Below are 25,233 nucleotides of genomic sequence, written 5' to 3' on the forward strand. Positions count from 1 at the left end.
TTGCAATGCAGACTGGGATCAAAAGGCATTTGTGGCATGCATTAAACACTCTTCCCTATGCAGATAGCCTGGTTTTGACTGGTTTTGCAAAATGCATGTAATAACCTAAAGTTCTCATCTCATAATATGACTGAAAATTTGCTTGTCATTACAAAAGATAAATTAATTTCACATGCAATCTACAAAGATATAAACATTTCATTACAGTCCTTAAAATGTAAATTTACTTAGGTCAAATTTATGCTTTTAATTTAACTCCATAATATAGTTTTACTTATAGGAGTTTTAACTATAAATGAATATAAATGAACATGAGTAATTAACATATCAATACACCTCATCTCAGTTTGGAATTAGCGCATACAATGGGGCTATGAATGATAAATTAGTACTTACTGTGAGGTTGTTTATTCCTTGAGAAAGTTCCCCTATTTGCATTACTGTTCCTTCTGAATGTTCCATCTGTAAAATCATTCAGCTTGATGAAATTAAAACAGCTAATTCAAACACTACATGCTTTATATATTCTGAACCATTGTGCATATACAAGAGGTACTTTTATCTTCAGAAAAAAATAGGTTTAATTATATTACATACTATCTTCAGAGTCATTTTTCTGAATGTCATTCTCGTTCAACTTTAAATTCCATTTTTTTGAAAAGCAACATTAAATTTTGAGTATTTGAACTATTTTTAAACTGCGCATTAGCCATACTCAGAGTAATTGACACATTTCCATTGAATATAGTCTGTTAATAGGATAGCAGGGCCAAAACTATTAAATTTGAGGCAATCATTTTGCAATAACTTAAGTAAAAAATAAATAAATTCAAGGGGTTTTCCTTATTCATAATTTGGGTGCCATTCTACATTTTCAGAACAAAAGCTGTTTTCCAGCAGTCAAGAGCATTTCAAGATGCATACATGCAGGTTCAACTATTCAGCATGCTGCCGCCATAATTGAAAAAAGGTTGCTCATGCTTTGAGCATATTCAGTGATGTCAGTCGTTCATTTCACAAACCTGTCTATATACTTCATACCGAGATCCATCATTAGAAACTTAAATTACCAGCAAGTCTGTATTAGGCTTTGCAACTTTTCCTTGCCTTACACACGTACAGCCCTCTAATTCACAGTTGCTCTCAGTTTACAGCAGACAGTCTCTTCACCTGCAAATTCAAGCTTGCCTGATTATTATAACAAAGAGCCCAAACCTAAAAATGTGATTTGCAATACCTGCATATTATGTGTGTGTGTGTATAGGGGGGATGACGACTGGTGGAATACATTTTTTTTCTTTAAACAACAATTCCATGTGTTTTTTTCTTTAACAATTCCATGTGTTTTATGCCACAAAGATTTGGGCTGCTCTCTTCACACCTGCCTTTGCATATGCAGTGCTTCCACCCAAATGCAGGGGAGCCTTTGTTTGCAACAGATCTCTTGTGTATGCAAGGAACCACTAACACTTTGAAAACCAACAATATTTTAAAAAGAAAGAAAATATTAAGGTACATTACACGTATGTTGCTCAGCAATACATCTGCAGAGCAAATGCCTACCAACAACACTGTACAATGCACAAAGTACCTCTCAAAGGGAAATGCCCAGTTTCAAGGTGCTGAACACAAAAATGACAATGATAAAATTGCTTGCATTAGATAAAACAAAATAATAAATTACATTTTCAATGATGAAATAATGAAATGTGTTAGATGTAATGAATCATGCATATAAAAAAATAAAAATAATAAAAAAATCAACTTTTGACAATTAGTCTTTTCAAACTACTACCATTTTTTTGATTCTGTTTCTGACTTGGAAATCAGAATCCACAGAAGTTACATCAGACTGTTGTACCTTGCAGAAAGCTCACAAGCTCCAGCTACTCCATTTTTCAGGTTTTTAAAAATTACTTTACACACACTTCTCAGTATTACCAATAGGGCGGCAACGTGGATAACCTCTTCAAAAACTCTTTTAAGTTTTAAGCATGATTCTGTCACAATAATCACAACGTGAGAAGTTGGGACGTTTCCCCCAAATGTATTACTTTTATTGTTTTGTTTGATAAAGTTGTTTGTTCATTCTTCTTTTTTTATAGATATATCGTTAGCTCCTTTAATAACATATCATATACATTCAGTGTGGTGCAGACACTGCACAGATGAAATAAGCATGTCTTATTAAAAATATACAATCCAGTTGTACTATTCAGAATAAAATAGACACATCTTTACAACTGCTTACAATATAAAGCTAATATAAAAAGTTAAAAATATCTCTGGGTAGCGCCTACGGAATATATATATGTATAAACATATGGCCTTGCAGCGATAGTGCATGCACAGCACCCTTGCTGGATTGGGGCTTTTGGCTGCCTGGACTTCAACTACGACTGTTGTGTAAAGCTTTTTGCATTCCTGAAAAAGGGCTCGAGAAGGTGAGTAGGATGACACAGTGGTTGCAAATGGAAAATAATTCAGATGGCATTTTAAGTATCAGATTCTTCAAGCCCCATCCCAATACATTCATTAAATCCATGCAGATGCATTATGCGTTTTAGGTTAAATTGAAACAAAAGGTTATTTGTAAGCTTTGGAATGCATGAAGAGGATGGAAGGTGAGTGACATCAGTCCGCCTGGCCCACCTGATCCAGTTTGTCTAATTCTTTGTCAGGGAGGGCATTATGCACTTTGTAGGCGCCGTAGCTTCTCTGAGCACCGTTGGTGGTACTTGGACTGGTATCCATAGGGCAAATGTAATCCGTAGATTCATCAAATTTCTTTTTTCTCAAGTTTCCAAAATGTGAAAATCCAAGTTTCTTTGGCTAATGAGAATGAGAAGCAGGGTGGGGTGAAGGGGGATGAAAAGTACATCATCAGAAAAATGTAGGACTAGTAATCATCATCATCATCATCACAATCATCCTTCATCCAAAGATCACAGGACAGTATATTATTAGTATAGTAGTCATACCTCGGAAGTTGAGCGCTTTGTGACTTGAACATTTTGGCTCCCGAACGCTGCGAACAGTGAGTGTTCCGGTTTGCAAATGTTCTTTGGAACCTGAATGTCTGACGCGGGTTCTGATTGGCTGCAGGAGCTTCCTGCAGCCAATTGGAAGCTGTGCCTTGCTTTCCAAACGTTTTGGAAGTCAAATGGACTTCCGGAATGGATTCCATTCGACTTCCGAGGTACGACTGTATTAGGAACTGTTGCTTCCATTAATTGAAGCTGTTTCAGCTCAAGGCAATACTTAATACAGAGCTGTGAAGGATGCTCCATCTGTGTGCTTGCTGGCCCAGATTTGCTGCCATTAAACTAGGGATGGGGAACCTGTAGACCTCCAGAACTCTTTGAGCTCCAGCTCCCAACACCCTGACTGCTGGGCTGATAAGAACTGGGAGTCCATCATCACCTGGAGGGCCACAGATTCCCCATCCCTGCATATACTCATCATTACAGAGAAACATAGAATGCAGGGCCAAGTCCAAGACATTTTGTCACCCGAGGCAGACCCCAAAGTGATGCCACCCTCCGCACCAGGGAAGCCTGGGAAAAGGAGGGGAGAGAAAGAAGGACATTGGGATCTGCTGCCCCAGTGAATCCTGCTGCCTGAGGCAGTCAACTCACATTGCCTCATGGGTGGGCAATGCATGCTTGGATCAATGCATGCTAAGGGGCTCCTTCCCTGAACAACTGCTTCCCCATGATTTCTAAAAAAAGCAGGCATAATAAGGGAGTGTCCTGCTTTCAGCAAAATGTTTGCAAGAACAGATCCCACTAAATATGTAATAGTATTATTACTATACATTTGCAATCTTAATTAAAAGTTTCAGCAGATAAACTAAGTATTTTTCTTATAAAAAAATACACAACAGGTACTGATCTTGTATCCAACAACCGACAGGTCTTAACACATGCATCAATGTGTGGAAGCCAGGAGCTATGTGCTTCAGCCTCATGGTTGTATACGTACTGCAGACTTAAAAGAATTGCCAGCATCCTCACCAAGTCAGACATAACAGGATTCTTTGGGGTAAGCCATAACAGTTGCTGAAATAGGCTGTGGTGTACAGATATATAATCTGCTGCTGATAAATTAAGAACACTCACAACAACTCAACTCTTCCAAAGACTGGCTTGCAAATTTGCAAAGTAGGAAATTGTGGGCAAGTTTTTGTGCTGCACCAAGGATTAGTGCTAGCACAAGGGGATTCTTCCCCACTTCCATACACAATCGGTGTCATCGCCAAATCTGCTCTGGAAGGTTAGAGGGAAACCCAGAACAGATATATATATCATTTTTATGTTATAATGATTAAAAACATGTATACACTGCAACAAGCAAACCATGAACAACCTAATAAAATGAAAGCAACTGTGTCTTCTGCTAAAACTTTACCCAGAACAGATTTAGGGGGCAAATAATATTTCATTGCACACAGAAATATCCTTGCACTGAGACAAAGTATTCTGTTTAACACTCCATTTAATACAACCCTGTAGTTGTGGTTGTTATTGTTTTCCTATGTGGCCTACCCGGACTTTAGCAGTGGTAGTCAGAGGCGCATAAGCTGTAGATTCCAATATTTCTCTCTTTTCTTGCTGTGCCTCTGGTCCAATTAGCACGTTGAAATTAGTGGTTAAGTGGCGTCTTAGCAGCGTTTTTTGAGGTGGAATGTTGAGAAGCATTGCCAGAGCATCACCATTAAAACGAGGTTCAAGGATCTGTCAGGGAAAATAACACACATGCTGCATTTATACATGCCCCCTAAGCAATTGAGCATTCAGACGGCTGCTTCGAATTATCTGAGCGCTTCAACCCTTCTCTGCAGCATTTAGAATGCTTCCTGGCATTGCAGAGAGAAAGCAGCAGCACTTCATTTGTTTGCAACCATCAGCTGTATAAAATTAACAGAACATTCATTTGCGATTTTCAGTAGCGCCAGTTTAAGACTCTCAACAAAAATCTGCATAGGGTGATTATAGGCATAACCATGCACAGAAGCTGCAGTTCCTGATCTACAGGTTAGTGTGCACAATACATTTCCACGTGACCACTGTATGTTCATAATATTTGCCTGGATCCTGAGTTGCCTTTCTGTGAATGGAAGGAAACTTGATCATAATCATGGAAGGAGGTGGTGGGAAATGAAGTTTGCAGTTCTTTGCCCCATTCTCACAGTTCTGGAAGGCCTCCAAACCTCCAGAGCACTTTGGGGGTGGAGGGTGCACAGAGGGGGCTGCATTGGACATGGGAAATCATATTATCCACATCCACCAGAAGGAGCATCTCACAAGCAGAGTTCTGCTCGTGGGAACCTACCATCCAGATAAAGATATTCTTTGGGAAAGATCAAAGAAAAAGCAAGGGCATTGGACCTCATGGATCTTATAATCTAAATGTAGCAAAACAATGCAGAAGAAAATGAAGGGAAAGGCAGAGGAACAAGAGATGAATACGTGCACACACACACTTAAGCAAGAATGGCTTAGCTTCTCCATTCTAATCTTTCCATATGTTGTTGGACTGCAATGCTCTGGATCAGGAGTGGGCAACCTGTGGCCTCCTAATGTTGCTAGACTCCAACTCTGATCAGCCCCAGTCAGCATGGCCAATGCAACATCAGAAGAGCATCGTGTTGGCTAGCTCTGCTCTACAGGCATCGAGGCGAGAAGTGAAGTTACAGGGAACCAGGCAAAGGGCCTTCTTGGTAGTGGTGCCCTCCCTGTGGAACGTCCTCCCATCAGATGTCAAGGAGATAAAGAATGACACAACTTTTAGAAGACATCTGAAGGCAGTCTATATAGGGGAGCTTTTAATGTTCGAGGTTTTATTTTTTGTTGCAAGCTGCCCCGAGTGGCTGGGGAAACCCAGTCAGATGGGCAGGATACAAATAATAACATTATTATAATAATGATGACAAGGCGGGAGTTTAGAAAGGGATCTGCATGATGAGGAAAGAGCAGTGTATTCTGGGAAATTACAGAGCTTGCTGTCTGTAATTATCCCTTCTAATTTATTCCAACAGAGGCAGAAGAATGTTGTGCTCTTCCCATTGCACATGGAGATTTACCACCTCATTGAAATGATGAAATAATTGTGCAAGCCAGAGCACGCATTTGAACATATATGGATCTCCAGCTCAAGGCAAACGTGCCCAATGGGCTGTTTTTCTCATCAGCCATAGCAAATAAACTCAATCTAGCTGAGTATACCTTGAGTACTGTGATGGTTTCATGAGCTGTCTTTTAGAAATCAGCACACTAGCAAAGAATATAGTAGTGCTTTTTTTTTTAATTTTAAAAAGCTTTATTTCTTATTTTTTTTAAAAAAAGTTACATACATACAAACCATATAATCAACCAAATCAACACAAAAAAGTAAACACAAATATAACTGCAAATAATATATACACCAAATTATACACCAAAACTCTGAAGAACAGGACCACAACAAAAAAAGAAGAGAAAAAGAAGAAGAAAAGAGAAAAAGAGGAAAGGAAGCAAAAAAGAAAGAAAGGAAAAAAAAAGGGGGGGGGAAGAAAGATGGATATATGTATATATACATATAAGAATAAAAAGAAAAACTTCCGGTCTTGGTGCGCTGAGCTCGAGACGCTACTCTGAAGAGCTCCGCTACAACGGAGACTCAGAAGCCCGAAAGTAAATAAAACTAGGGGGGCAAGCGTCTTAAAACCCCACTAGAAACAGCGGTAACACGGAGATACCGCCAGAAGAAAAAAAAGCGGCGCCAAAAGGCGGAACTCCGTTCCGGCACCGAACACAAAGTGAGAGGGACGGAGAGGAGCCAGGCGCAGAACTGGGCTAGTTACTTACCGGGCAGACGCCGAATCTCAGCCAGACAGCACCAAAGACTCTCCGGCGGAGATAAAAAGCAGAGAAAGCTGGAAACAGCGAACAAAGAGCAAACGGACTAAGAGGTGAAACAAACAAGCAGAGCAGAGTTGAAAAGGAGCGCTGGAGGATTGTAAGAATATACCGTAAGAAAACCTGTTACAAAGCTACTTTGAGCGATCAGGGGAGAAGAAAGGGGAGGAGGACAAGCTCCTTAAAAGCGCCAAAGAGAAAGATACTAAGTAACACTTAGAAGTAACCCGATCCGGCACGGAAAGTGGAGGACGCGGGCGAAAAGCAGAGGGGAGATTAATGAAGAGGGGAAGGGAAGGAAAATAACAACTTGGCGCTAAGGGGTGAAACCACTTTTAAAGGAAATTGGAGAAGGGGGTAAGAATAAAAAACGTTAATAAGAAAAGGCTGAAAATGGCGGAATTGTTCTAAGTGGAATCTTACAAACGGACAGACTTCCCCCTTCTCTAAGGAAGTGAGAACGACGAAAGGGGAGAGAGGAGGGAACGCAAGAGGAAAGAAGAAGAGACCGCGAGTGACATCTAGAGGCCAGAAGGGAAATAACAAGTAACTCTTCACTGGTTTTAAAGAGCAGATCAGAGTGATGGGACTGATAAGATCGTGAAAGGCCACAAGGGAACTCCCAAGTGTGAAAGAATAGAAGGACATCGCTAGAAAGAGGAGAGAAAAGAAGAGAAGAGTGAAAAGAGGGTAAAATGAAAAAAGGACAGAATCAAGCGATGGCATCAAACAACAAGAGAAGAGAATCATCATCCCAAGAGAACGACCCATTAATGGATATTAAGGAACTGATTTTCGAAATGAATAAGACTCTAGGTGAAAAACTAGACTCAGTTGAGAAAACGAATAAATCTTTAAGCGACAAGTTGGACTCAGTAGAAACAAAAATAGAACAGAACTCCAAAGTCATTACGGAGATATCAGGGCAGATAAAAGACTTGAGCATAAAAAATAAGGAATTGGATCAGGCAATAAAAGAAATCAATACAAAAGTTAACAAACAGGAGGAAGCGATCAAGAAAGTAGTTATGGAAAATAAAGAGCTGAGGAGAATACAGAATACAAGAGAAGACAGCAAAGAGGAATGGAAGAAAAAGTGTGAGGAACTGGAAGATCAGCTAGCCTTACTAGAAATGAAGCAGAATGCCCTGACTCTCCGCCTAAGAGGCGTTCCGGAGTCACAAAATGAACAGATCGAAGAGAAGGTGGTGAGGGAGCTGGCGGGTTGGTTAAAGGTGAAAGAGGAAGAACTGTGGATGGATGTAGACAAGGTGTATAGAGTTAAAATAGATAAGAAAAAGAACATGTTGGGAGATTGCATGCTCTTCCTTAATTCACATTTGTTAAAGGATAGAATTCTGCAGAAAAAGAAGAAAGAGGAATTGGTGATAGAGGGAAGAACAGTGGCAATTTACAAGGAAATTCCCAAAAGATTTAGAATGAAAAGGCAGAATTATAAAGAACTGACTGATGTCCTGAGAAAGAAAGGTATTTGGTATACTTGGGAGTACCCACGGGGCCTGTCCTTCTTTTACAAAGAAAGAAGAAAAATAATTAAATCAGTTGAGGAGGGTGAAAGGTTTGGAAGGAGGCTTAGGAAGGAGATAACAGGGGAGGAGGAGGAGGATAACAACCAAGAAGAGAAGTAAACGGGAAAGCAGGGAGGAAGAGAGACTGAAAAGGTTACGTATATGATAAAAACTAACTGCTCTAAATTTTCTTTTTTTTCTTTTTTCTTTTTCCCCTCCCCCCTCATTACCCTCTCTTTATATCTAGGTGGTGGGATCTTCTCTCTGTTTTGCTCGAAAAATTTTCTATTATAGAAACCATCACCTCTGGGAAAAGGGGTGTGAGATAAATAAATATCACAAAAGCTGCAAGTTTAACCCTCTTGTTTCCTAGCTATTTCTAAGAATTAAGTGTATTTTTATTGATTTGGTATTAAGCTATTAAAGGATGAATTTAAATATCGTTTCATGGAATGTGAATGGCTTGAATAACAAGGTGAAAAGAAATAAGATAGAACACATATTAAAGAAGGGAGCGTGGGACATAATCTGTCTCCAGGAAGCTCATGTTTCAAAAAAACATGAAAGAATTTTGAGAAATAAAAGATTAGGAGAAGATTACGTCTCATTAGATAAAAGAAAGAAAAGAGGCGTAGTAACGTACGTAAAAAAAAGTATTAAGGCTGAAAAGTTATTTCAAGATGGAGAAGGTCGGGTAGTGGGTGTAAGGCTGGAAATACCAGGAGGTAATGTGATCATAGTAAATATCTACGCACCGAACGGATGTAAGATGAACTTCTTTCAAAAGACCAAATGGGAAAAAATATTGAAAGAGAAGAAATAATTTTAGTAGGAGATTTTAACGGGGTGGTAGATGCAAATAAAGATAGAACAGATAAGGGAAGAAGAAATAAAGGAGAATTACCAAAAACATTTAAATATCTGGTCGAAAATTTTGAATTAAAAGATAGTTGGAGGGTATATAATGATAAAGAGAAGAAATTTACATATTATTCAGGCTCAAATAAATCCGCGGGAAGGATAGATATGATCTGGCTCTCAGCGAAATTATTAGCAAAAGTGTCAAAATGTGAAATATTAACGAAATCTATAACGGATCACAATCCAATGATGATTAGATTAAGAGATAAAGAGAGGAAACCAGGGAGGTGGAGATTAGATGAGAATATATTAAATGATGAGATCTTTATAGAAAAAGTTAAGAAATTGCTGGAAGAATTCTTTAAAATAAATAATACAGGAGAAATGGAAATCACAACAATTTGGGAGGCCAGTAAAGCTTTTATTAGAGGCATCTACATCCAACAGAAAAGTAAAATCAACAAAGAAAGAAGAGAAAAAGTAGGTAAAATAGAAGAGGCAATAAAAGGAAAGGAAAAGGAATTGGCTAAAAATCCTAAAGATAATAAAATAGCATTGCAAATCAAGATATTACAGAGTGAATTGTCGATGATGGTGGGGAATGAAATAGAGAGGAAAATAAAGTGGGCAAAACAAAAGACATTCGAAATGGGAGGGAAAGTAGGAAAATTATTAGCATGGAAATTAAGAAAGGAACAAAGCAAGAGGATAATTACGGCGGTGAAGGAAGGGGGAAAGTATTGGACAAAGAGAGAGGATATACACAATTGCTTCAACAATTATTATAGAAAATTATATAAGAAAGAAGAAATAAATAAAAAGAAATTAGAGCAATATTTTGAAAAGAGGAATATGGAGCAAATAAAAGAAGAAGAAAGAATAATGTTAAATAAACCAATAACTGATCAGGAGATAATGGAAGCAATTGGGAAATTAAAACAAGGAAAATCCCCAGGGACAGATGGGCTGTCGACACAGCACTATAAGATATTCAAAAATGAACTAAAAGAAATATATAAAAAACTTGTGAATGAAATTTTGGAAAAAGGGATCTTTCCCAAATCCTGGCAGCAGGCGTTTATTACATTAATTCCAAAGGGAGAAGAGAAAGATGAAAGTGTAGGAAATTTTAGGCCGATTTCATTATTAAATTTAGATTATAAAATATTTGCATCTATCTTGGCAGAACGTCTTAAAAAAATATTAAGCAGATTGATCGATAAAGAACAACAGGGGTTTCTGCCTAAGAGAAGAATGGCAAGTAATATGAGGATTATATTAAATGCGATTGAATACCTAGATTGGCACCCAAGCCAAAAAGCGGCGTTCATCTTTTTGGACGCCGAAAAGGCTTTTGACAACTTAACTTGGGTGTTTATGGAAAGGGTATTGAAGAAAATTGGCATCGAGGGGAATTTTCTAAACGGAATTAGAGCAATCTACAATGAACAGTCAGCGAAATTAATAATTAACGGGGAGATATTGGAAGATCTAAAAATTAGTAAAGGGACCCGACAAGGATGCCCACTATCGCCCTTACTTTTTGTATTGGCGATAGAGTGTCTTATCAAAGACATAAAAGAAGATAATAATATAAAAGGGTTAACAGTTAAAAATAGCATATTTAAAATCAGAGCGTTCGCTGATGACATTGTGATCATACTGGAAGATCCGGCAAATTCAATCCCGCTTTTAGAGGAAAAATTGGAAAAATATGGAGAAATTGCAGGATTAAAAATTAACAAAGAAAAGACAAAAATAATTACCAAAAATATAAAAGGAGAAGAATTAGAGGATATGAAAAAGATATTAAAATGGGGAATAGTTGAAAAAGTAAAATATTTGGGTATAAATTTAACATCTAATAATGTAAACTTATATGAAGAAAATTATGGGAAGGTTTGGAAGCAAGTTAAAAAAGATTTAGAAAAATGGGGAAATCTAAATTTATCAATGTCAGGAAGAATAGCCTCCATAAAAATGGTAATCTTACTGAAATTACTTTTCCTCTTCCAAATGCTGCCTATAATTGGGAAAATTGAAATTTTTGAACAATGGAGGAAGGAATTAAGCAAATTTATCTGGGGAAACAAAAAACCGAGGATCCAATACCGGCTCCTAACCGATGCCAAAGAAAGAGGAGGCTGGGGAGTGCCAGATCTTAAAACCTATTATGCAGCAACAAGCCTATGTTGGATAAAGGAATGGATTATACAGGAAGATAAAGATTTATTGGAGTTAGAAGGTTTTAGGAATGTGTTGAGCTGGCACACCTACCTGGTGAAGGAGAGAGAGAGAAACTATAAAGAGTTTACAGATCACATTATAAAAAGGTCATTACTGAGAGTTTGGGAGGATAATAGAAAAATCTTAGAACCAAAAACACCCTGGTGGGCCTCTCCATTTGAGATGACAGCCATTAATAGAGGGAGAAAAGAAGGGAAGTGGAAAACATACCAAGAGATAGTTAGAAAAGAAGAGGGAAATTATGTATTGGAATCACACGAAGAGATTAAAAAGGAATGTACAAGCTGGCTTCATTACAACCAGGTCCAGAGTCTCTTCCAATGTCATAAGAAAGCGAGATTCCAAGAGGGGAAATCAAAACTACAGGAATTAGTGATTGAAAATGGGGATAAACAAATTACTAAATTATACAAATTTTTGTTAGAATGGAATCTAAAGGATGAGGTAGTTAAGAACGTAATGGTGAAATGGGCGCAAGACATTGGCAAAACTATATATTGTACACAATGGGAGGGACTCTGGAATGAAAGCATGAGATTTACAGCCTGTACGGCAATAAAGGAAAATATGCAAAAAATGACTTACAGATGGCATTTAACCCCAGAAAAACTACATAAAATATATAAGACAGGATCCAACAAATGTTGGAAATGCCAAGAAAAGATAGGTACATTCATGCATTGCTGGTGGCACTGCAAAAAAATACAAGAATTTTGGAATGGGATCTATGAGAAATTAAAAAGTATTTTAAAAATAACATTTGAAAAGAAACCGGAATTATTTTTGTTGAGCATGTTACCAGAGAACATCCCTAAAGAGAAGAGGAATGTAATATTGTATGCAGGAGCTGCAGCAAGGATAACAATAGCACAAAAATGGAAAGGGGAAGAGGTACCTTCAATTCAGGATTGGTTAATTAAAGTGATAGAATACATGAATTTGGATAAAATGACAGCGGCCGTAAGGAATGTAGCAAAGCAGAGAGTACAAAAGGAATGGAAACCAGTGGAAGATCACCTAAAGAAAGAGGGTTTGAATTGTGAATTGGTAGTTTGTCTAATTTAATTTAAGGATTGCTCAAAGAGAAAATAGGGGAAGTAATGGGAGAATAGTTACCCACAAAGGGTGGGAAAATAAAGAAGAGGAAGACAGGGAAAATTGAAAATGGTGAGAAACGGTATATCAACAATCGGAAGCTTTTTTTAATTTTTAATTATTTTTTTTTCTCTTCTTTTTCTTTTTTTTTATAGTAGTGCTTATTTTGCCTTAGACAGCTAAGAATCCAAAAATATTCCCCATATGACCTGCTGTCAAGAGCATCATTACTTTTAATCCCCTCCCCCCAATTGCTGGTCTTCAATCTAAGCCATCTGATTCTTGCAATGTTCTGTATTGAAAGACAATTTGTCCTGCCCAGCATGCACCTGTTACAGCACCCATCCATTGAGAGGTTCAGCTGACACTTTACCAATTGCTGATTTGAAAGTAATTTCCGCTCTCTAATTTCTGCTTCACAGATCCACATATTAAATGACAAAAGAGTGGGGGGCTAACTTTTTAGCTACCACAAGTTTATAAAATGTAATTTATATGTTGTCAAATGGCTTGAAACTAATCAATGAATGCATTTCCTGCCACAACAAACAACACTCTCATTTTGTTCAGCTCACAGCATATAGTACAAAAAATGCTTAGGAAAACCGATTTTAAAACATATATAGGAAGCAAAAGGCAAAATCTGGTTTCTTACAATAAGGCCACCGTGAACTCCACTTCCTCGAAGGTTCGGCGCATATTCTGCCAGATCTACTGATCTGAGCCATTCCATTACTCTGTGATTGGACCACTGAACTACTTCGGAAGGCGAAATGTTATTCTGTGTTAAGAAAAGATAAGATACATACATTCAAAAGGTTAAGATACAGAAACGGAAAGTCCATTTACTATTGCTATCTGTTTGCTTGAAAACAGCTGTTAAAACAATTCCTCCTTTGCAGCCAATAATTTCCCCCCAAACCTGCAGCATTGCTGAGTTTTGCTCAGAAGGTAATGCATTTCAGTAAGTTAAATGAGGTATGTACTCATTATAGCCTTTCTTTAGAAGGGCCTTCAATGCCTCCAGCCAAGTTTCTAAGTATAAACTATACTGGAGGAATTCAACACTGCAATAAGGTGACCATTCCATCAGGGCAACATTCTTCACTCTCATCCCCCTGCATGCTGTTCTTGGGAGTTCGCCTGACACCCCCGAACCAATGTGGGTGGGCAGGGGCACCCAAGGATAAAATCCCATTAGATGCATTTTCTTTACAAACTGCCCGTATGTTTCTACAATCGTCAAACAAAAACCACTGGGCCCACTATGTCATAGGAATGAATTGCAAATGATGGGAGTGAGTAATGAATGCTTAGCTTAGAAGAGGACTCTCTGCTGCCAGGAAAGAAGCAACAGGCACTGCCAGCTTAGTCACAAGCTTGGCATGCCAATGCTGCAAAACAAAAGTGGCTGAACACACACAACCAAGCCTGAGATGCCTAATCTCCTGAGAACTATCAAGAACTAGCCCTCAGGCCCTTTATCCTCTGTCCCTCTGAATCAGCACACATGCTCAGACACTGGTGTTAGAAGGCAAATGTCTCTGTGACTCCTTGATGATAGCCTGTGGTCCAGATAACAAAAAGTGTGAAGATAAATTTATCTTCTGATAGTTGGGGGAAAGAGTGCAAATTCTGGGGCAGGAGGCAGCATCTGTTGGGGCAGGAACTCTGCATCTATCTGGGTAGCATGACACTCCTTCCTCCTCATGTTGAACTGGCCATCTAGCAGTCAGGCAACTGTCCCTAGTAATATACCTCTGCAAAGTATGTGTTAATGTACAACTGCCAAGGTGTGTTTGCATGTGAACATGCACTAAAGATCTTCTGAAGTGCATTCAATAAATGCAGCACTTTGTCTTTCCTCCCATACAACACTCTCACTAAATTATTTCTGGCTTGGTAGGGATCTGCAAAGTTCGACATGTATTTCATCCCAGAAGAGGACCCGCTCTTCTTTTTTTTGGAGGTGGAGGGAGAGAGAGAGGGTCGATAAACAAGGTTTATTCTAGGAAGGAAGTCCATGGTAATGGGGTCGATTTCTTTCTCACCTCGTCTGCCGGCCTCCTCCGTAGGCAGTGAGGGTTGAAATTGTTCACATGGAGCACGTGAATGGCACACTTAATGCTGAGATGATGCAACTGGCTTGTGACTTTGAGGAAGAGGAGGTCATTCTGCAAAAGAACGCAAGTGGCAAGCCATGTCAACAAACAACAGTTTATTCTGCAATGAGCTGAGCAGATCAGAACTTGAGATCCAAGCCACGTGGTCTGTTCTAGTTGTCTTCTTAAGGCATTCAGGAACAAGGGTCGAGCTGGGGGGATTGAATAGTCTTTCTCCGTCTCATACTTTCTTCAAGTTGGAGGGCCACTGTCTGAAGCAAGGAGCCCACTTCTGCTTGTGCAGATTCTCCAGGTGACTCAGATTTTTCTTGGTATCCATTACACAGAAGTTTCCACAAGTACAAGAGGCTTCCTTGCTTCTAACAGTCACCCTCCAACTCATGAGTAGGAATGGGGGTGGAATAAGCATGCTCACCCTTCACCACCACCTTCAAAGATCCTGAATATGGCTCAACTGAAACCTGTGTTTTGGTTGGGGGGCACAATATGAACCAGATCGCTGCCTTGACTTTTATGGTTGCCAAAACCTACAGAGCCCCTTCCAGTAACTCAGGGAAAGGGGCACACCACTCACTTAGAGGTTCCCTGATTTTGCCCACAGACTGTTTCCCTCCAAGATTATCTAGGGGGGTTCTTTTTGATTTGGTACGGTGTCTCAGTATGCAAGTGACTAGTACATTTTAAGATGTTGAGGACCTGGACCTGCTGCATCCCAGTCCTAGCCAAGTTGGCAGAAACTTGCCCATTTCTCAACCTTTTCAGTCTTCTCTATTCCAGATGCTATTTGTCTGGAAAGGGTCTGAAAAGACAACTTCTTAACAAAGCTCCTTGAGGGCAAATCATGGGCTACAAATTCTTACTGGTCCAGAAACAGAAGTGTTATGCTTTATGATTTTGAAATTAGACTTTATAACATTTAAAAACAAATTAGGAACACAATTTGTTAAAATCCAAATGTAAAACTGTAATTCCAATGTGAGGATTCTCCCCCTCCCCAACTTTTATTTGAGCAGAAGAAAGGGCTCTTTCTATGCACAAATTATAAAAGGTCAAGGCTTCTTACCACAGTTAAATATTGCAGCATCCTGCCATCAACTCTCGATTCGTGAAACTGATCTTTATATTGAGGTAAGCCAATATCATCAAGCCACCCTACAGAACACAAAGAGTCCACGGTATAATATAAAAATCTTTTCCGAAGTCCTTTTTTATTTAGAGAATAAATGGTACCTTTCCTGCCCCTTCTATAACCTCTGAGTTCTATTTCTCACCATATGTGCTCACCTTTTTGAGTTTTGCAATTAAAACAGCCACTTAAATAGGAAGACTGGCATTAATACTGTTAACAGGTGTTACAAAGCCATATAACCCTAATGTGACTATTCCTGGAGTTTACTGATGAAATGAAAAAACAAAACTCCAATTCTGAGTCCTTGTATCCTGATAATAGTATACCGAAAGTTTTAGAAGATGAAATGTGAGTTTTTCATCCCTGCCTCCCTTCACCCTGAAGCTAAACCAAAACAGATTTTACAAAATGCAAAGTGGGTGAAAAAGCTCACCAGCAGCTCTTTCATTTCATTTTTACCACTTAAAATACTTACGAGTCACCCAGATATGATCTAGCTGAGCGGACTTATCATCTTGTTTTGTATTGATAGCTTTAACAGCCAAAACCAATTTCTTCCTGTGCAGAGGTTGCTTTATTCCTAGTTCCTGCAAAGTATAGTAATAATGAAAATTAAAACAGTTCTGCCAACTTGGCACTTGGACAGATGGAACACATATTTTGTCCCAAAAGAAGAGTGTGCTCCTGCAACTACCTGCTGTATTTCTGAGACTTTCTAGAGATTATTTTGTGAAAATTTAAACCTCATGGGAGCCAGAAAATTGTTGCTTGCTGGTTCACCAAGGGGGGCTAATGAAAGAGCAATTATTCAAGGAAACATGATGCATATTAGAATCTGCAGTATGTGCACCTCTGGATCACAACCACCGCTTTCAATGTGAGGATGTCAGCTTAAATTCTCTGACACTTAAGGGTGGGATCCAACGCCCCCATATTCCACTCTCTGTATGTGAATGAGGATGGATCAGTGGTCTAACTTTAATGAGGGGAAAAAACTTGGCTGCTCTGACTTCCCTCAGAATGGTACCATTGTCATTCTAGATCAGGGGTCAGCAAACTTTTGCAGCCGGGAGCCGGTCCATTGTCCCTCAGACCTTGTGGGGGGCCGGACTATATTTTGAAAATAAATATGAACAAATTCCTATGCCCCACAAATAACCCAGAGATGCATTTTAAATAAAAGGACACATCCCACTCATCTAAAAACACCAGGCAGGACCCACAAATAACCCAGAGATGCATTGTAAATAAAAGGACACATTCTACTCATGTAAAAACATGCTGATTCCCGGACTGTCCGCGGGCCGGATTTAGAAGGCGATTGGGCCACATCTGGCCCCTGGGCCTTAGTTTGGGGACCCCTGTTCTAGATTCTAGATTCCTTACCTTTTCCATATCCTGTGGTGTTGCTGTTAACAGGGTGTGGCCAGATGTCACCCATTGTCGTGCAAAAATGACATACTGCCCAAGACCGAAGTCTTCAAGCCAGTTACAAACGCGTTCAGTGCCCCATTGGGCAAATGGGGCGTTATGATCACTAGGAAGCACAGATAAAGAATGGAGGTTCATGTTAGTGTAACAGTATGACTGCTTCTTGCAACACTTGGCAAACCACTTTGCACTCAAATCGTCAAGCTCACTTTCACAATAATTAAGTAACTATACAACAGGGGTAGGCAACCTAAGGCCCATGGAATGGAAGTGGCCCATGGAGGCCGTTTAACTGGCCCACGAGCCACCCCCGAACCAAGCCGCTCATTCAGCGAGTCCCCACGCGCTGCGCTAAACCAGTGCAGCACAGTGCGGGGACTCTCTTCTGTGGCTCCGGAAATCGCTTCTGCGCAGGCGCAATTTCCAACGTCTGGGCATGCACAGAAGCGATTTCCGGCACCACGCTGCGCCGGTCCGGCCCACGGAGGATCTCCGCAGGAGTGATCCGGCCCATGCCTGGTATACAACCTTTAGAAGACATATGAAGGTAGCCCTTTATAGGGAAGCTTTTAATGTTTGACACTTTATTATGTTTTTATATATGCTGGAAGCCCCCCAGAGTGGCTGTGGCAACCCAGTCAGATGGACAGGCTACAAATTAATAATCATCATCTATGGTTATTGATGGGGGAGGGAGATTGAGAGAGAGGCTCATGCCTTCTTGAAGCTGACTTTTGTTTACTGTTATACTGAATCATCAAATGTCACTAGGTATCATTTGCATTTGATCAGTAGTAACACTGGATCACTTAATGGATGGTGCACTCTGCTCCATTCTGATTAGAAAATCCCTCTTCTTTTCTTGTCACTGTGCCAAGGCTAAATGAGGAAATATGGTTGACATGAAAGTTGGCAAGTGTATTGATGCTTATGGCAAAACAGCAGTTAGGCTACACTGTGCCACACAATGTAGTCTTGCTGCAAATGCCGAAGGAAGCACTCACCAGTGACTTGGAAGCAACAAAAGCAAATATACAAAAGCTCCATTTGTAGCGATTCCAACTGAATGCCATAGGGACAAGGTAGTAAGATACAGTGTGGAATGGAAAGGCAGAAAAACCTGGCCCCACCCCCGACACTGCTATCAAGCACTCCTGCAATAGATGGGATCTTGTCCGACAATGGGCCATTTACTAGTATGAAGTCAAATGTTTTGAAGCAAATAGCTCAGACTTTCTCCTGGAATTGGAGGTACGCTTTCCCCACTGCTCTATGAATGGGGGGGGGGAATTAGCTCGGCGGTGCAGTTTTGCTGAAAACAGTCTACAGAACTCTACAAAATTCACAACATTCTTTGTAGGACTTCACAAAACTTATACACTACTTGATTTTAATAAAACCTCAAAACGGTTTACATTATGCAATAATCCACGAGGGCAAAACAAAAAGCCTTTACCTCTTCTGTCCTTTGGTGTCCTTTGACCGAGACAATCTAGGTCCAGCTGTTGCACGGAGGCCACCTCTTCGAAATTCAACCAAGCCCAGATCATCTCCAGGGAAATTTCCAGACTGGGTCCTGCGTATTCTGTTTGGGAAAGATTCAAAATAGGAAGTTGCTGGACATCAAAATGCAAGGTGCAGCTTTAACATAAAAACACAAGAACTTTCAAGAAAACAGGAATGCTTCTAGTTAGGTCTCTGTAGTGGCATTAAAAAAAAAGATACAGAAGATTGAAAAAAAACTTACTTTCCCCATATTTTCTTTATTCCTCTTGGACTTCTTTTATTTTCTGGAGATAGTGGAGACTGTGCACCAGATTCTGTTCCCGATGATAAAGGTGAAAGGTCACCTGAATTCATTGTACCATCCATATTGTCAGAGTCTCCTGTGATTGACAAATGCCATTGAGATTTATGAAGCCATGGTATAAAATGCAAAAGGAAAAACTTCACAAAAATTCATAATCCCCAAAACATCTTAAATCATATAGGGCTAAGTACCTCCGATTTTACTTGGCAACATTCCTGAAATAATGGTCCGTGATTCTTCTTAGATTTGGACACTGCATTTTTTATTACTAGTTAGAGGACTTCTTCCCCGTAATATAACAAAACATATAAAGACTGGAGCTAAAGATTTCTGCAATCACATCATAAAATTGTCAGGTTTACCAGAAAACTACCAATTATTAACATTCATCTTATTTGTAATATGGATACAGGGACCGAAAATTACATCCTTCTGAAAAAAACTATGGCAGCTGAATTTCTAAGATTATTGTGGGTGCCAGTGTTAAAACATTGTTGCCAAAATAAATTCATTTAGGAAGGTTTTTGTATTTTAAAAAATGGTTAAATAAGGAGCCATATTAAACTTCCCCCTTTCTAATATATGAATTTTGCTTCCAAAGTAATAGATGTCTAGCATCAATTAGAATCAACCACTAGATTGAATCTCTGTTTTAGTTCAGAGATTGAAGTCTAGCACTGTCTGCCTACATTTCATTTAAAGGTAAAGGTAAAGGGGCCCCTGACCATCAGGTCCAGTCGTGTCCGACTCTGGGGTTGCGGCGCTCATCTCGCTCTATAGGCCAAGGGAGCCGGCGTTTGTCCGCAGACAGCTTCCGGGTCATGTGGCCAGCATGACAAAGCCGCTTCTGGCAAACCAGAGCAGCGCATGGAAATGCTGTTTACCTTCCCGCTGGAGCGGTCCCTATTTATCTACTTGCACTTTGATGTGCTTTCGAACTGCTACCGTAGGTGGGCAGGAGCTGGGACCGAGCAACGGGAGCTCACCCCATTGCAGGGATTCGAACCGCTGACCTTCTGATCAGCAAGCCCTAGACTCTGTGGTTTAACCCACAGCGCAACCTGGGTCCCTACACATTTCAGTTACTAGGAGCTAAATTTCAGTGTAAATTTTTTTTAAAAAAAAACAAGATTCCAGACAGTCCACTATGTGCAATTCATATTTGCATCAAGAAGTAATGGGGGACCCCCCCCACCCAAAAAATTCATTGCTAGCTTAAAAGCTGCACATTGACTAGGTATACAATACCTAATATTGGTGCACTGACACTCCTGATGCGATCTTCAATCATTCCAAGAACCAGAAAGCCACATGAAGAAGCAAAGACGATGGGAAATTCAAGCAAAGGAAAGTTACAGAAAAGCAAAGAAAGCCAAAAGCCAAAAGCAGGAAATAAAAAATTGACAGGAAGCAAAAGTAAGAAAGCAGATAAAGTCAAACATTTGGGGGCCTGCTGTCTATAGTTCAAAATATTCTACAGTGAGACCAGTGTTTTGTTTTGTTTTTAAAATAGGAATATTATGCAATTTTAAAAAAATTGCTTTCCACATGGAACACTCCTAAGTGAAAAAGAAAATAAGAATAAAATGCAGGCTGTTCCCACTTAAACGCAAAATAAATCCCAGTAATATGTTGTTGATGTTTCTTTTTACAAAAAACAAAACTCCGCTTTAGGCTCACTTACCAGCTTGATTTATAGAGAGCAACCGGAGAACTTTGCTTTCCCCAGGGAAGTCTAGGGTTTGAAACTATTACTTAATATTTTAAATTGTCTAGGATATTTAAAAGGGCCGTCTTAACACTCTGTAATTAAAGCAGCAGACATATGCATGTAGTCTACTTCTTTCAGGGGCTCCACTATCAAAAGATAATAGTTGCAGACAGATGTGCAAGGTCCATTATCTGATGTTCCACTGTATTTAATGGAGCTTAGTCCCAAGCAGACATGCTTAGGGACAGGTTTTCCCTTTACACAGCCTTGCCAAGCATGGTAGATGCTGGGTTAGATGAAGCCATGCCCACAGAGCATTCGGCATATGGAATTTCAGCCTCCCCTGCAAATTGTCTAACAGTCATCTTTGCAGGGGTAAACAAAATTCCATATTCTGTACATCCCAGTTGTTGTAATGGCTCACCTTAAACACGACCAAGCAAAGTCCTGGGATCTAAGTTACTTTGAAATCCAACTTTCCACCTTCTAGTAGGTGGAAACAGATTTCCTCCTTTAATTCAGCAAAGTCCTGGAAGCATCATACTATATGCTTAGGAGGATGCTGGTTAAATTTGGACAGCTGTGTAAAAAAGAACGTCTAAAAATTAACTACTATAAAACCAAGGTCACTTTATTTGGCAAAAGGACTACCAAGTCCAGGTGGACTCTAGAGGGTCACACCCTAAAGCATGTACCCAGATTTAAATATCTAGGATTACTTATCGATGGTAAGTCATCATGGAAACCCCATCTGGAAGCAATTAAGCTAATATCTGGCCATTCTACTGGGCAGTTATATAGGTTCTTTCATTCAAAGGGTGGGCAGTTAATCCAGCTTTTAAGATCCTTGTCTCTAAAATCATCGTCCAAATGCTCTACGGGGCTGAAATATGGGGAATTGGTGTTAAAGCTGAAATAGAGGTCCTACAGGCAGATTTGGGGCTTTCCTGCAGGACATCGGCAGCCCACATCAGAGCTGAGTTGGGCACCCCCTTGCTAGCAGCCAGAATTGATCTAGCCCAGGGGTCCCCAGACTATGGACCGGGGGCCACATAGGCCCCCGAGGCTCTTTTATGCAGCCCCCGGGGACCCCCGCCGCCCGCTCTTACCGGCGCGGTTTGGCTGCCGACTTCTGACCCGGAAAAGCGATGGAAATAGCTTGTGCGCACGCGCAAGCGTCATTTCTGGTGTACTTCTGGGTCGGAGGAGGCTTCTGCACATGCACACAAGCTATTTCTGGCGCTTTCCAGGTCGGGAGTGTGCAAGAAATAGCGTTTGTGCATGGGCGCGCACAGCCGCGCACGCTCCCCCACCCTCCAGCCCACCACGCAATCGGCACGGCGGGCACCCAGCCCAAAGCCAGGTAAGTTTGGGGACCCCTGATCTAGCCTATCTGATAGTGCCACAGGCTAAATACCTTTGAGGAACACACTCTTACTATGCTCTGCTGGTTAGAGCAACTAAGGACAGGGGGCTGGGCACAAAAGCGCCAAGATAAGCTTAGGGCTTATAGTCTTCAAATGGAGAACTACTTAGCCTTTAGCCCACAAGACCTTAGAAATTGGATTTTTGATCAGGATGCCAACCAAGACAGAATATCCATCATTGCCGCCCGCTACTCTACTTGGTACCCTCAAATTTAAGGCCTATCACCTTGAGACACAGCCCTTCCCACAACTATGGAGGGCCTTTGTAGAATTAAAATTCCAACAGATGCCCTCAGCATATTTAGAGGGGAGAGACTGGGAAATTCCCCATATGGATCGCAAATGTATACAGTATATGGATGCATTCAGGCAGAGGACATTACACAGTCCCTGCTGATTTGCCCCCTGTATACAACGCCCAGAGTAAATTTATATTGCCAATTCTGAATTGGCTTCCAGGTCAATCTGCACAGGAAGTGACAGTTGAATTCCTAGCAGATAAACATCCAGGGAGCCAAATTTGCGCCATCAGCCAAGAAGTTCCATTCTAGCTATGTGAATGCTATGTAAATTTTAATGTTGTGAATTTCGTTTTATGTTGTAAACTGCTGCAGGTTATTTTGTATGATTTTAGATGAAAGTTTTTCTTAAATTCTCTGTCCTCCATTGTAAAAGCCTTTGACTATATACAATAAAATTGACTGACAGACTGCTATTAAGTAGCTAAAACCCAAGCTGCATATCACACGAAGGCATGCTTTTATTGTTCTCCTCCCTGAAGTACATACTCAGGCTCTGTATGCTGTTGTCTCCGTTGCCATTCACACGGCACGTACTTGGAGAAGGAGTACTGTATACCCCAGTATCGCCGTTGTGCGCAGGTCGAGGAAGCTTCCCTGGCAAGGTTTGGTATTTGCTGCTTTTCACGAATGACTTATTCTGTGTTTTTGTAAAAAACATTTTTTAAAAAAACAACAACTCAGTATTTTTTTCCTCTAAAGTTCACAATATTAATTTCAATACATAGTGCTGGGACAATACATAGTTTTCCATGGTGGCACCAGGTTTCAGTGGAATGTTCCCCAATTTATGCACACAGATTCCCAGGGAAATGAGGAGCTTTTCACATCAGATCACTCTTGTTGTGGTCATTTGAGGTAACAATTGGGGACATCAGAAGTAGGAAAGGAGGCAAGGTGTGGCCCTGTTCTGAATGATGCTACTGAGTAGGAAACATTTGACAATTGCAGAATCCAGAAAGATGAAGACATTAGGAAGTACATCAACTTGTTTAACTGTTTTGTGGGTCACCAACAGAATGCATGCTCTCATTTCTATACTGTTTTATTCTTGTGTGCTGCTATTTTGTAAACCACTTTTGATATTCTGGCATGAAATAAATACTGCCACCTATTGGGCCTGGAGTTAAGCACATCCCTAGGCTCATAACTGCCTCCATCATCTCCAGCACACAGAACTTTCTCCCCCACACTCTTTGCAGCACATGAAGAACACTTGTTTTCTTTGAAGCCATGGGGAATTCATGGCTCTGCCTTTGTGGGAAAGCAAGGAATGGCATCATCATATTTAGCTCAATCGCACTGGCATGTGCCTTCATCCAGCCGCCCCCAAGGAAAACTTGCTCATAACTGAAGATCAAAAAGTTGAAGCTTAACTAGTTTGCTCAAACTTATCAGCATATTAACTCTCACAGAGAGGCATTCAAGGGGAAAACAAAGAAGAGAAGAACCACAACATAAAATGATGATTATGTTAAGTAAATGTTAAAATGGAGTTAATATACCTCTTGTGTTACATCATGTTCTACTGGTTTCGCATCTACATGCTATGAAGTTGCAGGAAATGGGAGGGAGAGAAAGTAACAAACAAAATGTTAGTGTCAAATGGAACGTGACATTTTTAGTCTAATTTCTAGTGATCCTCAGTGAGGACAATAGTAGATTTATTTTCTCCTTAGTATAGAGCGCCATGTCGACCTGACATTGCTGCGTGTCATCATCCCTTCTAAATTTATAAATACAGCTCAAATACAGCTTCTACTGAGGCTAATAGAATTTGTTTCATTGTTTTCTACTGGCAGTGTGTACAGGCTTGCCTCCAATGTTAGTCCTCTTCAGAGTAAACCTATGGAAATTAATGACCTCGTGTAGGACTCAGAGGGATATGTCCCACTGTGTCTAAGGAAGTGCTTCCAAATGTCAGCATATAAAACATTTGTTTGTTTCATATGCGAAAACTGTTTAAATACTTGCAACAATTAACACAAAGTGCACAGAAGTGAGTTGTTGACAGGTTCGAAGGATGCGCGGTTTCTAGGCAGAAGCTGAAATTCTTTGCTCAAGTGCATAATGGTTTGTACTCTTGAGCCAAGTGGTAGCCTTGGCACTCTTAGGTAAAAATTTGTGATGTATAGATTGATATATCTCTGTAAATTCTGGTGTTTGCACATCCAAATTATATACCCAATAAATACCCAGAATATGATGAAGGAGGAGAAAATAGACCTCTGAATTCTGGAATAACTAGAGAAGCTAGACCTTCATTCATTTGCCATATACAACATTACAAAACAGACTACAAACATAAAATGAAAAACTCACATTAAACATGCTGAATACCGGAAGTAGTTCTGGGTTAGCCACATTCCTTCTGAATACTATTACACTGATGCATCAATTTGAAGGTGATAGGTTTTTTAAAAAGAAGAAGGCCACCTTCAAACTGAATTAGTGAGTGCAATTTGAGGGTTATGTAGAATTTAATTTGGGCAGACTCTGACTTGTATTGCACAGATATATTGGTCAGAATACACTAGCAGTAATCACTGCTGTGGTAGAATACTGATTGGATTTGGTGTTGCACAGACCAATCACATTCCTTTGATCTCAAAATTCAGAAAAGAACAGAGTGGAATGACTCAGCTGTTAAGAATTTTCTACATGCAATCCAC

The 25,233-nt window shown here is 40.0% G+C and overlaps 1 protein-coding gene across 25 annotated transcripts in view; it reads right to left on the reverse strand.

Annotated features, from left to right (window-relative positions):
* The window catches only part of PPFIBP2 (PPFIB scaffold protein 2), a 122,370-nt gene that overhangs the window by 620 nt on the left and 96,517 nt on the right, over nt 1-25,233 (reverse strand). For 20 of the 25 annotated variants that reach the window (XM_088667736.1, XM_060275467.2, XM_088667740.1 and 17 more), the window contains 11 exons: nt 24,067-24,108; nt 23,051-23,201; nt 19,062-19,200; nt 18,771-18,899; nt 17,270-17,420; nt 16,359-16,470; nt 15,818-15,906; nt 14,683-14,805; nt 13,287-13,412; nt 4,548-4,736; nt 2,032-2,832 (listed from right to left, as the gene is read on the reverse strand). In XM_088667736.1, the coding sequence (XP_088523862.1) occupies nt 2,635-2,832; nt 4,548-4,736; nt 13,287-13,412; nt 14,683-14,805; nt 15,818-15,906; nt 16,359-16,470; nt 17,270-17,420; nt 18,771-18,899; nt 19,062-19,200; nt 23,051-23,201; nt 24,067-24,108 (1,449 nt within the window). In that variant the 3' untranslated portion in view covers nt 2,032-2,634. Of the gene's footprint in view, nt 1-396; nt 463-2,031; nt 2,833-4,547; nt 4,737-13,286; nt 13,413-14,682; nt 14,806-15,817; nt 15,907-16,358; nt 16,471-17,269; nt 17,421-18,770; nt 18,900-19,061; nt 19,201-20,372; nt 20,406-23,050; nt 23,202-24,066; nt 24,109-25,233 lie in introns of those variants that run through there. The other 5 variants (XM_088667750.1, XM_088667744.1, XM_088667812.1 and 2 more) reach the window with 2 other exon arrangements.

This window comes from Zootoca vivipara, chromosome 1 (genome assembly GCF_965207765.1).
Source record: "Zootoca vivipara chromosome 1, rZooViv2.hap1.1, whole genome shotgun sequence".
Taxonomy (NCBI): Eukaryota; Metazoa; Chordata; class Lepidosauria; order Squamata; family Lacertidae; genus Zootoca; species Zootoca vivipara.